The following is a 12,080-nucleotide window of genomic DNA, read 5'->3' on the forward strand; positions in this document are numbered from 1 at the left end:
AATCACATATTTATCGTGAATATGCATTTGGTCATATGTGAGATATGCCTGTGCCAGATGACATTGTGACATACCGATACATTGTATGGACACAAAACTTTTATATTGCGGGCAACAATTTTTTATTAAGAAAGTTTATAAACTGTTATACATTTCTTTGATTTGATTTTCTGATCGAAATGTCTTAAATTCTATGTGATTTGACTTATCATGAACATGGGGCTACGACTACCTTTAATGAAAATCAAAATAGGTGGATCTCATCTAGCTATTTAGAGAAAATTCTTGTATCTTCAACCCAAAAAACGACTAGACGTCTCGGTGCACAACAATGAAATGTATCCACACGAAAAATCTGCCTTTCCCTTTTGGGGTGGGGGGAGGGAAATATTTTTCATGCTGTAAATGGCCTAATTGAGCTTAAAGGTCACTCGGACACGATGTTGATGCTACTCATTGACATCTCTAATGCGTTCAACATGGTGAGCATATCTCGGCTCATCAAAGAGGTTCGTCTTCATTGTCCAGGTATTTCTCGTCGGGTTGAATTTTGTTATTGCATGCGACCTGCTAAGCTCTACTACGACCAATATATTTTGTCTTCTGCTCTGGGAGTCCAGCAGGGTGACCCTCTCGGTCCCTTGTTATTTGCTTTGACTCTTCACCCTCTAGTGAAGACTATTGCTTCCAGTTGTAAACTCGATTTGCACGTCTGGTACCTTGATGAGGTATAATCATTGGTGATACACTTGAGGTGTCCAAAGCCTTGCGCATAATAGAAACATAAGGACCAGGTAGGGGTTTACACCTCAATATAAAGAAAACGAAATTCTTTAGGCCTTCTATTGATCTTAGAACTACCGTTGATGGTGTTCTCCCTCATGATATTGGTAGACCGTCTAATGGTGTTAAACTTTTGGGTGGTCCTGTGAGTCTGGATTCGAATGTTATTACTGATATGATGTTGAACAGAGTGAACAAGACTGTTCAACTTATGTGTTCCATCAAAAAACTCAAGGATCCTCAAAGTGAGATGCTATAACTTCGCAATTGCACCGGTGTTTCTAGATTATATTTTGCTTTGTGAACTACCAATCCGGCATCCCTTTAACAATCCACTGAGATTTTCGATGATCGATTGCTCAAGTACTTGAGACTTCTTGTCACTGGTGATGGCTCATGTTTTAGTCCTTTACATAAGAGATTGGATACCTTGCTCATCAGGGATGGTGGCTTGGGCATCTATACCATGGCAGAAACCCGCACCTACGGTTATCTTCCTTCTCAGAGTCAGACGGCCTCAGTGCAAAAGGTGATCCTTGGTAACTTATCCTCAACAAACAAAGGTTTTGCTTATTAGTTGGCTCTTCAGAACTTCATTCAGGTATGTGGACTACCTTCTTCTTATTGAGTCGATGATACTACCCCTCCCCCCCTTTCCATGCATTCTCTGGCAGTTACTTATTTTGATGCAACTAAGAAGAAAGTCCCCGACTAATTTTCTATGTCTGCAAGAGATTCCATTCTGTGGCAGTGTACCAGAGTTAAGCATGCACAAGATTATTTATTAGCTGTACGTATTAGTGGGATTAATTAATGTCTCGGGCCGAGAAAGTTAAGAGCTGTTCTTTGCTACCACCTGGGCATCCCATTTTTTGTTGAGAATGGTTTATGCATCAAGTTGCAACAGTCATATGGATATTTTTGGAGATCACGCGCTTCATTGTGCTAAGGATGTTGGACCTAAGTTTCGACATGACTTTGTACGCAATGCAATCGATGACATTTGTTATAAGGATGGTGTACCTGTGCGTAAGGATGTTTCCCTCGGGTTCTGAATATTGTCAATGTTTTATACGTTCTTCTACACAAATAAAATCACAAAAACAAATCAAAACTTAGAATAAGGAAAATAAATCATGCATTACAGAAGAACCAAAATCTATAAGGGTTTAGTTTGTTTATCTGGGTTATCGGTATTATATCTTAGATTGTTATTTCCATGTTCGTTAATTCGCTAGACCTGACCTGGCTATCGAACCCTATCATGGTAACATCTGAGACATACTTTTATTTTTCTATAGCATCTGCACAAAAAAACTCTGATTGTTATTTCCCTCTTTGCCAATTCGCTTGTCCTGTCTTTGATATCGAACCCTACCATGATAACATCTGAGAAAGACTTCAATTTTCCTATAGCATATGCACACAAAAATTCTGTAGGTACCCAAGAACACTGTTAAGCGCCACAAAATCAACTTAGCGAAGCTTGTGAACTAACTTAGGGAAGCTTGTGACATTCTCGTACGTTCTGTTTTCTGTCTACATGCTTCAACTTCTTCCTACTTTATTCTTGCTACTTTAGTTGCAGAAATTAAACCTACACCTAAAAAACGCGGACGAATATCAATTCCATCACAAATAATAATTAAATTTACAAATTGTAGACATGAAGATTATAATAGTCCTCACCATATCCATTAAGATGATTCGAATATTAATTTACAAAATATGATGTCTTTCCTCTTTTAGATAATTCATATTTCAAAACAACATCAATCAGACAAAAAACATAACCAAACCCATAAAATTAAACAAACATCTTAGCCAAAACCTATTCGAACAAAAAACAGATACAAATTTGAGATACAAACTACTTCAAGACGTGGGATTTCGGTTGAAATTGAGACAGAAGCTTGGATTTGATGCAAAAAAAAACTTTGAATTAGGGTTTCCAAGAAAAGTTCCTGGAGATGTAGAGAGAAAAAAATAAGGGAAAGCTTGGTAAGAAGTTCGTTTTTTTGTCAAAGCACGAAGAATGTCAAGGCGGTCCCAATCTTTCCTGACCTTCGAAGTCAAAAACCCATCCGGACGACGGGAACCGCATGATGGGCCTCTCTGCTCAATCATGTACACTCTTTGTCTCTTTCATCACAAAGACAAACACCACTATTTTTTATGACAATGATTATGTTTCTCATCACCAATATATATTCGGGGTAGAGGTGTACATTGGAACGGCTAACACGTTTATGGCACAACACAACACGTTAAAATTCAAACACAGCACGTCGTAGCACGTGACCGGCTCAACACGAGCACAACAAGTTTGTTTAATGTCTGTGTTGTGCCATACAAATAGGCACATCGGTACAGCACAACACGTGGCACGTGTTAGCACGCAGCACAGCACGGCACGCAAAGAAAGCACGCCACGTCATGCGTAAAATACTACACAATACATCACATTTGATGCATATTTCACTAAATAATCATTGTTTAACCAATTTCTGACATTTTATTTTCGTTATGCTAAATTATTTAATATAATAATACATGTACTAACTAAAATATCTCAAAAATATTTATTTTGGAAAACATAAAATAAATGTGCTAGCACAAGACAACACAGCACGACATAGCCCGTTTATGTATCTGGCACAACACAGCACATCACGTCATTAAGCACAACACAACATAGCACGTCTGAATCTCTGGCACATCCCATCACAGCACGCTAAGCACGTGAATTCGTGGGCTGGGCTGTATCGGGCCGACACGTTTTACACCTCTATTGGGGGTACATAGTAGCTTACGCTTTCGATGGTGTAGGAAGATAGGCTAAGAGGGTTGCAGATAAAAGGGTACCATTAGTGTTTTTAGGGGTATATACAGGAGCACCCTTTTCTTAAGAGTGTCTGTAGTCTCGGTGTCTCTCTTTTTCTTTTAGGGAGTGTTTGTAGTCGTATCTTTAGTAGTATATATCCTTCCACCAAAAGCCAGATTCATTGATTTCTGTTTTTCTTAGGGTTTTGTTCCTACATTATTGTGGTTGCATTGTTTCCGTTTGTTATGTAGCTTAGGTGATTTTTCATCTCGCTTTGTACTTGTAATCTTCGTTCGCGTCTTTGACGTCTTCGTTCGTGTCGATAATTGTTCAGCGATAAAATGAATAATTACTCCATAATCCGTGAATTTGGTTCTTGATAATCTGTAATTTTTGTTTGTGCATGATTTCGTTAGTGCAGGTGTTTAAGGTTTTTCGCTTTCCGTTGCTGTATACCTGAAAATTCTTATGTTTGTGATTCTATCCACTGGAGATATTGTTGAATAACCAGAGATAAGTAAAAGTATCTAGAGATGCCTATTTGGTTTCAACCTGGTGGTATTTTAGATGCAATCATTATCAAATTTCGGGTTTGGAATTTATATACTTAGCAATGTGGTCCAGTTCAGAAATAAAAAATAAAAAAAAAACTAGGCAGCCTGGGAAACAAAGCTTTGAAATAGTAAAATATCTTCAATATTATAGCTTCTCTTCCTTCTAATAATTATATAAGAACTATCAGTGGTACCAAAATTGTTAAAATTCGCTAACAACAACCACTATCAAGTGGTAATCATCCCAAGCATCAACTACTATCAGTTCTGATCAAAAAAAAAGTTTGTAAGCATCTTAAGTATCAAACGAAGTAGGTTCTCTTCTTGGATTAGCATCAACTACTTATCTACTTCTTGGACTTCCGCAGCCTGTGGTAAGGTTTATTGTTCTTTTCATCTGCAAGGCGGGTTCTGACATCCTGCTGAATACTCAGGGGCAGCTCAGTGATGTCCTTGTATTCATGCATTCCATTATACCTTAAACGCGCCCGTTGATTTGCAATTTCATTGACCTCTTCGTATGCAGCAAATACTGTGACGTTATGCTTCCTGACTAACAGCTGCATATCTCTATAAATGGATTCGCTGTGGAGTGTTTTACTCATCGCTTTATCCTTTACAGCTTTACAGTCAGTCTCAATCACAATAGGCAGAAACCCATGCTCCTCAGCATAGAGAATAAGTTCAGACACACCTTTGGCCTCGGCCAGAGGGCTGGTTGGTGCTTGGATTTCTTTGTTGTAGGCACGCACATATTCTGCTTCATCATCACGAATAATTCCTCCAACCCAAGCGAGATCAGTCCCGTCCTTATAACTTGCGTCTGTATTGCCTTTATAAAATCCTTTAGGTGGATACTTCCACCAAACCCTGAAATACTTCTGAGGCACGCTTGCATATAACCGGACTGGATGTGAACTGAAAGGATTAGACTCCCCGATAGTAGATACATATACTTCATATGCAACAACAAGATTAGGAAAAAGAAACCTCACAGCTGAAGTAAGCTGCAGAAACAATTAAAACAAGACGGATACAACATACCTCTAGTATGACCCATAAGACGACCAATTGGAGCTCTGAGAACAGCCGTCAATGCAACAAGTGGTTCCTGTATCACAGATAATACGAATTAGTGCAATGCATGATATGAATTAAGCAATAAACATGGATGAATAAGCAATATAACAATACACAATACTGAACATGTTTCGAATAGAATTTCCTTTGTCAACAAACTCAATACAGATAAAAAAGACAGTGATCGGAATATTAATTTATGTCCAAGGGCAAGACAACGACCCATAAGATTCTTCTTATTGTCCTTATTATACAACAGATGGTCCACACGTTTATTGTAACAGAAGTGAAACCAGAAGTAAAGTTAGTTAAACCACCTCACGAAGTGGTTACAAATGTAATTACTTAGGGAAACATTAAAGTCAAAGGTATACATGAACTCAAGATAGCACTTCAACATATTGATCAAGGTTTAACCATTGGTAATACAGACAACTTCGTTGTCTATCATCGGCACAGAGAATACTATGTGACGATATTACTAAAAGGAAAGAGACGGTTCTAGATGAGTCTCATTTTTGTCTTCCATCGTAACTTATCTCTGAAAGCCTAATTATTAATTTAACGTTGTTAGGATGTAAAAGTAACAACATCCTAATAATCCTATGAACAAGTGCCAAGAACAAAGTTGGTCAATATAATCAACAACAAGAATAACATATGAACTAGCATTTTTCAATTTACATAGATATAGCAATATATTATGCAAATGGAATATCCAGTATCTAGAACCATAATATTTATCAATGCTGTTATTAACTTGAAAGACATCAAAAACAATTAAGCTTCTGTTGGTTCAATGAAATGTAAAAAATCAAGAAAGTTTGAACGGCTAAAGCTTATGTTGGTTCGTCAATGACTTAAGAAAGTCTGAACAGCTAACTTAACACATCAGAACTTTAAAAGGTGTTACAATCTCACTTCGGGGTCCCAAATTTGCACTGGAATCATGATATATTAACATGAAACAGTCAATGTAACTGCAGTGAAGTGTGGCACTGGTCTTTTGCATTCCTTTTTTTGGCAGAAATCATGTGAACTATGAGCATTTTGTCTACACTGAAGACATGTTACATATACTTGAAACATACCTTGCGCCCAAAAGGCAAGACTGGCGAAAATTCCAGCCCTATATCCCTTGCTTCATCATTACCTTCCAGGCTCAATTTCTCGTCACCACCAAAATACATGGCACATATACGGTCAGCGGGTAGTTTACACACATGATCATCAAATATCATTAGCTAAGTACCAAATTCTCAATCTTCCATAAAGATTACAAGAGAACAAAAAAAAATTCCCAGCATAGCATGTGTTCAGTCACTGAGCAAAGAAACTATAAAATCATACAAGAAAGCCTATTCCATCAAAACAAGCATAATGAAACAGAAAACGTTGAAGCACTAAAACTTTACAAGTTCCACCGAGCAAACTTGTGTGAGAAGCTCCAATGCCCATGAAATAGCTCGTGATTTGAAGCAATCTCCAAAGGAACAGTTACCAAGCACCTCAAAAAATGTTCGATGATGAGTATCTTTCCCAACATCATCCAGATCATTATGCTTCCGACCAGCATGAATATGCTTTGGAGTACTTAAAGTCTTGTCCAGAACACCAGTTCCTAGGAAAATTGCTTTGAACTGGTTCAGGCCTATAAAAACCATAGCATGTTATGAAACCACAATATCCATGATAAAGAAATAATATACTAAAGGCTAAATCCATCTCTACCCTAAGATTTATTTTGAGTACATAGCATCACAATCACATACAACATATATTTACATAACTGAAATCAAACCCACCTTCTCGTTGAGGATCAGAAAGAAACTTCCCATCGAAAGGATCCTCGCCTTTACCCACGCAAGTTGATTGCCTTAAGCCAACAACAATCGTATGGAAGACCTGCGGCAAAAAGATTTAATCAAAATACACATCGCATTCTAACTTATGAGGTTTTTATTTCATATTATGGACATAGAAACATCCAGATCTACAAAAACATCAGCAAAGAAAGATTGGAAAAAAAACAAAGTAAAACCTAAACCCAATTTTCAAATCTTAACTAAAATAACTTGCAAATCAACAAACCCTAAAATGATAAAAACCATAATAAAAGAACAAAAACATAACCTAAAACCCCTCATGTTACCTTCTTAGTGTCATAGTCATCAACGAAAACAGGAGGAGGCCGAAATGTAGTGATGAAATGACGAGATTGATACGAGAAACGCGATGATGATGATGATGATGAGAACAATGAGGTCTTCGAGTTTACTCTTGAAATCAAATATCCTACTCTGTACATTTTTTACAATATCTCTTTGCTTTTAGACCTTCTTCCCGTTTTCCTTCCCAATTTTCTTTCTCTGTTTATGAAGACGAGAAAGAGAGGAGGAAAGGAACAACAACGTGAAATGGTGCGATGAATGAAGGAAGTGGCAAAATAAATAAGTGTCGGAAATGGGCTTACTTCCTCTTCTGAAAATAAAAGACCGATTAACACGGGAGTTTTGATGAGGCGGAGAATAATAGAAAACTTAGGGGCGGAGGATATTCCCGGCGTCATTATGGGCGACCCTGGAAGAATTAGGGACGATTATTTTATTCCCAACTCATTGATAAAGTTGTGGGATGCCCAAATTTGCGAAAATTACCTAAATGTCCTTAAACAATCGGTAGTTAGTAAAGTGCTATTACCTACCGATTATTAATATTATCAATCTTCTGGCCGTTAGCAATCGGTAGTTAGGGGAAGTTCATGAATAACTTTATAAACTACCGATTATTCTAGTTCCCAAATTCGAAAAACTTGATATTTTAGCAAAAACAAATGTTTGGGCAACTTAATAATCGGAGGTTACGTTACCTTATTGGCCTACTGATTACTAGTTTGTTTAAGAATGGGTTATTGCCATAATCGGTATTAACATATTATATCTACCGATTGTTTAAGTATAAAACTCAAATTTTTATCCATTCTGGAAAAAAAATGAAATTGGGGCAACCATCTATAATCGGTAGCAAATGAACATCATATTCCTACCGATTATATAATTGCCGACCTAACCTTTGGGCGATTAAAACTGAAAAAACGGGGTTCTAGCAACACCACCCTATATTTTTCTTAGCAATTTGTACGGACTAACTCCGAAATAGTTTCTAGAGAATCAACTAGAAAATCATACTCAATCTAGGTAAAAGTATCTCAAGGAGTTAATATCTCTCTCTTATTTTGATTTACTACGCATATCATGTGTCCGATGCGGATATCGCGCCAATACTGACGTACGTGTCGGTGCTTCATAGGCTAGAGTTAATCTTATATATCGGAAGCAAGAGCATCTTGCTTCATAAAAAATTTCTGCGTTTGAATGTCATTGTGAAATTTATTTTTCCCACCTAACTTCTAGCTTTATGCGACTTAAAGGGTATTCAAATCCCTCTTATGATTGTGATGACGTGTAAAAGAAAATATTTATCGGGTAGATCAAAATTAAACTTATTTATAAATGTAGCTACACCGTTATTATTTGCAGGTTTTATAAATGTATCTACACTATTTTTTCCTAACTCATCTCAGTCGTCTGTGTAAAGCCATCCCAAATTTTCAAGGGTGTTTTGGTATTTTTGTGTCATGATTAGGTTTCCATCTAGTATATATTCACACTTATGTGAGAAAAAAAAAAGAGAAAAGAGGTAGCCGCACAAAGAAAAAAAAAGGGAAAGAAACAGAAACTTAGTATCCAAAGAGAACAAACGACTTAAGAATTTGGCTTTCGATTCTTGCAAGGGGAGTTGCTAGTTCGTATGTTCTTATTCTTCCTTAGGATTATTTGCTAGCGATTGAGGTAGGCGCAACACAATCAAAAACCTTTTTCTATTTAAGTCCTTTAAATTTAATTTATGTTTGCAAGTTTTTTTTTCTTTTTTTATGAATTTGTGGATGATAATCGATGTTGTAAGCATGATTATGAATGTTGGGCTGCGGTCCATAGATTTTGATTCTTAAAAAAAAAAATTTGATGGGATACGAGATATCCTTGGGAACGGATTTGTTTCCCTAAACCCACGTGGGTCTCCCTGGGGCGAGCGGATTTGATTGATTTGATTATTCTTATGGATGTGGTGTTTCCATGTGTTTGTGATGCTATTAATCATGTTAGTTGCTTTAAAAAGAATTAAAAATGTTTGATAAAAAGTTTTGTTGCTTATTTTCCTACTGGGTGTCACAACTCACGTCGTTTAATGACAAAAATTCCAGATTTTATAGCACCACAAGGAGCTAATGGCGGAAAAGCGTAGAGATCGGTATTTGGTGCTATTATTAGTAGTTTGTATAGGATTTATGATTTGAGATTGTAATAAAATATCATCAACTCTTTTAGATGATTTAATTAGTTATTTATTGGTTATAAGAACTTTAGAGATTATTGGGTTAATGTATAACTAATGAAAACAATGCTTTGTTTAGACTACTCTATTTGATTGAATAATGAAATTTTTTGAATCATGTCAGTTTGACTGTCTATCAAAATTAGTATATAAAACGTTTTTGTTTCGATTTTTTTTGTGGTGCATGTAAAACTCTTTCAATATGTACATATAAAAATTTCAGAATTTTCTGAGTTCGAGAAGTATTTTTAAATCAATTGTTTTTCACTGTACAAAACTCAGACGTTTTCTGTCAGATTCAAATTTACTGAAGTTTGTCTATTTGTAAAATATTCTATGTCATGTTTTAGTCTTTTGTGTCTTCTTTAAGCTTTAATATGGTTATTTTATATTTTCAATATGGTATACCAAAGCTAATTTGGAGTTGTGAGTGAATTGATATGATTTTTGTAAAATGAACCATCTATGTTTTACATTTTTGCGGTACTGGTCAACTACTTGTTTGACCGTGGTCAAAAGGTATTTAAGATAAACTAAAAATTATAGAAATTTTATGGTTGGAAAAATAATAAGTTAGGATTCAGAATGTATAATCATAATAATTTATAGATTCATATTGAACTCCGTAAAATTCCTTGAGTTACCTGGTGTCTGTTTCTATTTTATGACTCTTTCTTAAAAACGTAACTCTTTGGATTAAATATGGAACTTTTAACGGTGAGCTTAATTTTTATGATAAAGTATATTTCTTTAGGGTTCATGTAAATTAAAAACCACGTCAAGTTAACGTTTAGATTTTCCTATAAGAATTTTTATGTATCCGCTGCAACAGAATTGAACATAAATAAAGATTAGATAAAGACTTGGTCGTTTGGACTTGGGCCAAGTGTGGAAGTCAGAGCCTGATATTAAATGTATCATTTTCAATTTTTGGGTTTGGATTTGGGTTGGAATCCGAGCTTGAAATTTTGGGTGTTACAGTTTGGTATCAGAGCTAGTCTGATCCTTGGGCAGGCTAGTTTCTGAATAAGTCGGTGCGTTTATATGCTTGAATGTGAAATTTTTTGTGTATCTGTCGATTTTTGTGTTTGAATGCATAATAGGTTGCATTTATTCTGCATAGATAATTCTCTCGGTGTTACTTATAATTTAATTTCCTTCAATCAGGACATGTCTCGTCGTACGAATGGTTCAACCGACCCACATGATGATCGTTTCGGTGAGGTTGTTCGTGCTTTGAATGTTATTGCTCAAGCGATGCAACAACAAGTGAATCTTAATCAGAATTCACCTCCTCCACCACCTAATCAACGAGCTTTGTTAGTTAGAAGGTTTAGTGAACAAAAGCCTGATTCCTTCAAGGGTAGTCCTGATCCACTGGTCGCTGAAGATTGGATAGATAAGATTGAGAAAATATTCACCTTATTAGGCGTGAATGACGAGGATAAGCTGGATATTGCTGTTTTTAAGCTTGAGGGTGAGGCCACTCGCTGGTGGGACTTGACTCGTCGTTCTAGGAATGACGGTTTGTTTACCTGGGTGGAATTTCGACTCTCCTTCCTAAATAAGTACTTTCCACAAACTGCACGAAACCAACGCATGATTGAGTTTATGCAGTTGACTCAGAGGAATATGACCGTAGCACATTATCAAGTCAAGTTTGAAGAACTTTCTCGTTTTTCTATTCATATGGTGGAGAATGAAGAGCTGAAGACTTTTAAGTTTCAGGAGGGACTTAGGCCTTCAATTAAGGGTAGGTTGTCTATTTTGAAGATTACCTCTTATAATGAGATAGTGGAAAGAGCGATGATTGTTGAGAGAGACATTGAGGAGGCAAATCTAATTAGAGAACGTCATACTGGGGATAAGAACAAGAATAAAAATAACAACCATCCATACCAGAAGAAAGGAAATGGACCGAATATGGAGCTTCCTGCACCTTCGTGTTATCATTGCAAGCAACCTGGACATTTTAAGAGGAACTTTCCTGCACTTATTTCTCAGAGGAACCAACACCCCTTTGTACCTCAGAACCAGCGTCAAGGTTATCAGCATAACCATTTTCAGAACAATCCACCACAATACCAAGCTCGACAGCCCCCTCAGCAACCTAAGGCGTTCAATATTGCTCATGTAGGCCAGGATCCGGACAACTCAGTTGTTGAAGGTACATTCTTAGTTTACAATTCTTGGGCTAATATATTGTTTGATACTGGTGCTACTCATTCGTTTATTGCTTCTTTGTTTTCTTTGTCATTGGGTTTGAAAACTGAATTACTTGATGGGTACCTAGGCGTATCTAGTGCAGTAGGGGGTACTGCACGTGTTGACCACGTGGCACGAATGTGTGTAGTACGTATAGCTAAGCATGAGTATTTGATTGACCTTTTTGTGATGAATATGTCTGGTTATGATGTAATCCTGGGTATGGATTGGTTATCTGC

The 12,080-nt window shown here is 36.6% G+C and overlaps 1 protein-coding gene across 3 annotated transcripts; it reads right to left on the minus strand.

Annotated features, from left to right (window-relative positions):
- Positions 1 to 4,280: 4,280 nt before the first annotated feature.
- Positions 4,281 to 7,699, minus strand: LOC113319077. Of its 3 annotated transcripts, none has more exons than XM_026567370.1 (5): positions 7,394 to 7,699; positions 7,047 to 7,117; positions 6,333 to 6,892; positions 5,206 to 5,272; positions 4,281 to 5,116 (listed from the first exon to the last, which is right to left on the minus strand). In XM_026567370.1, exons 3-5 carry the CDS (start codon positions 6,480 to 6,482, stop codon positions 4,509 to 4,511), a joined length of 825 nt encoding a protein of 274 aa, XP_026423155.1. In that variant the 5' UTR covers positions 6,483 to 6,892; positions 7,047 to 7,117; positions 7,394 to 7,699; the 3' UTR covers positions 4,281 to 4,508. The 3 variants fall into 3 exon arrangements, with proteins under 3 accessions (XP_026423155.1, XP_026423154.1, XP_026423156.1); XM_026567369.1 differs by having other exon boundaries at positions 7,047 to 7,146; positions 7,394 to 7,696; XM_026567371.1 differs by having other exon boundaries at positions 4,281 to 5,068; positions 7,047 to 7,146; positions 7,394 to 7,695.
- Between the last annotated feature and the right edge of the window lie 4,381 nt (positions 7,700 to 12,080).

The sequence above is a fragment of the Papaver somniferum genome, chromosome 10 (assembly GCF_003573695.1).
Source record: "Papaver somniferum cultivar HN1 chromosome 10, ASM357369v1, whole genome shotgun sequence".
Taxonomy (NCBI): domain Eukaryota; kingdom Viridiplantae; phylum Streptophyta; class Magnoliopsida; order Ranunculales; family Papaveraceae; genus Papaver; species Papaver somniferum.

What these genes read in the sequence shown, in the direction of transcription:
- LOC113319077 (XM_026567370.1), bottom strand. Translation starts at nt 6,482, where the DNA reads ATGATATTTGATGATCATGTGTGTAAACTACCCGCTGACCGTATATGT. An exon ending in TCTTGCCTTTTGGGCGCAAG is followed by an intron (nt 5,273 to 6,332) that starts GTATGTTTCAAG and finishes TCTGTGATACAG; the next exon opens with GAACCACTTGTTGCATTGAC. An exon ending in TCTTATGGGTCATACTAGAG is followed by an intron (nt 5,117 to 5,205) that starts GTATGTTGTATC and finishes TTGCATATGAAG; the next exon opens with TATATGTATCTACTATCGGG.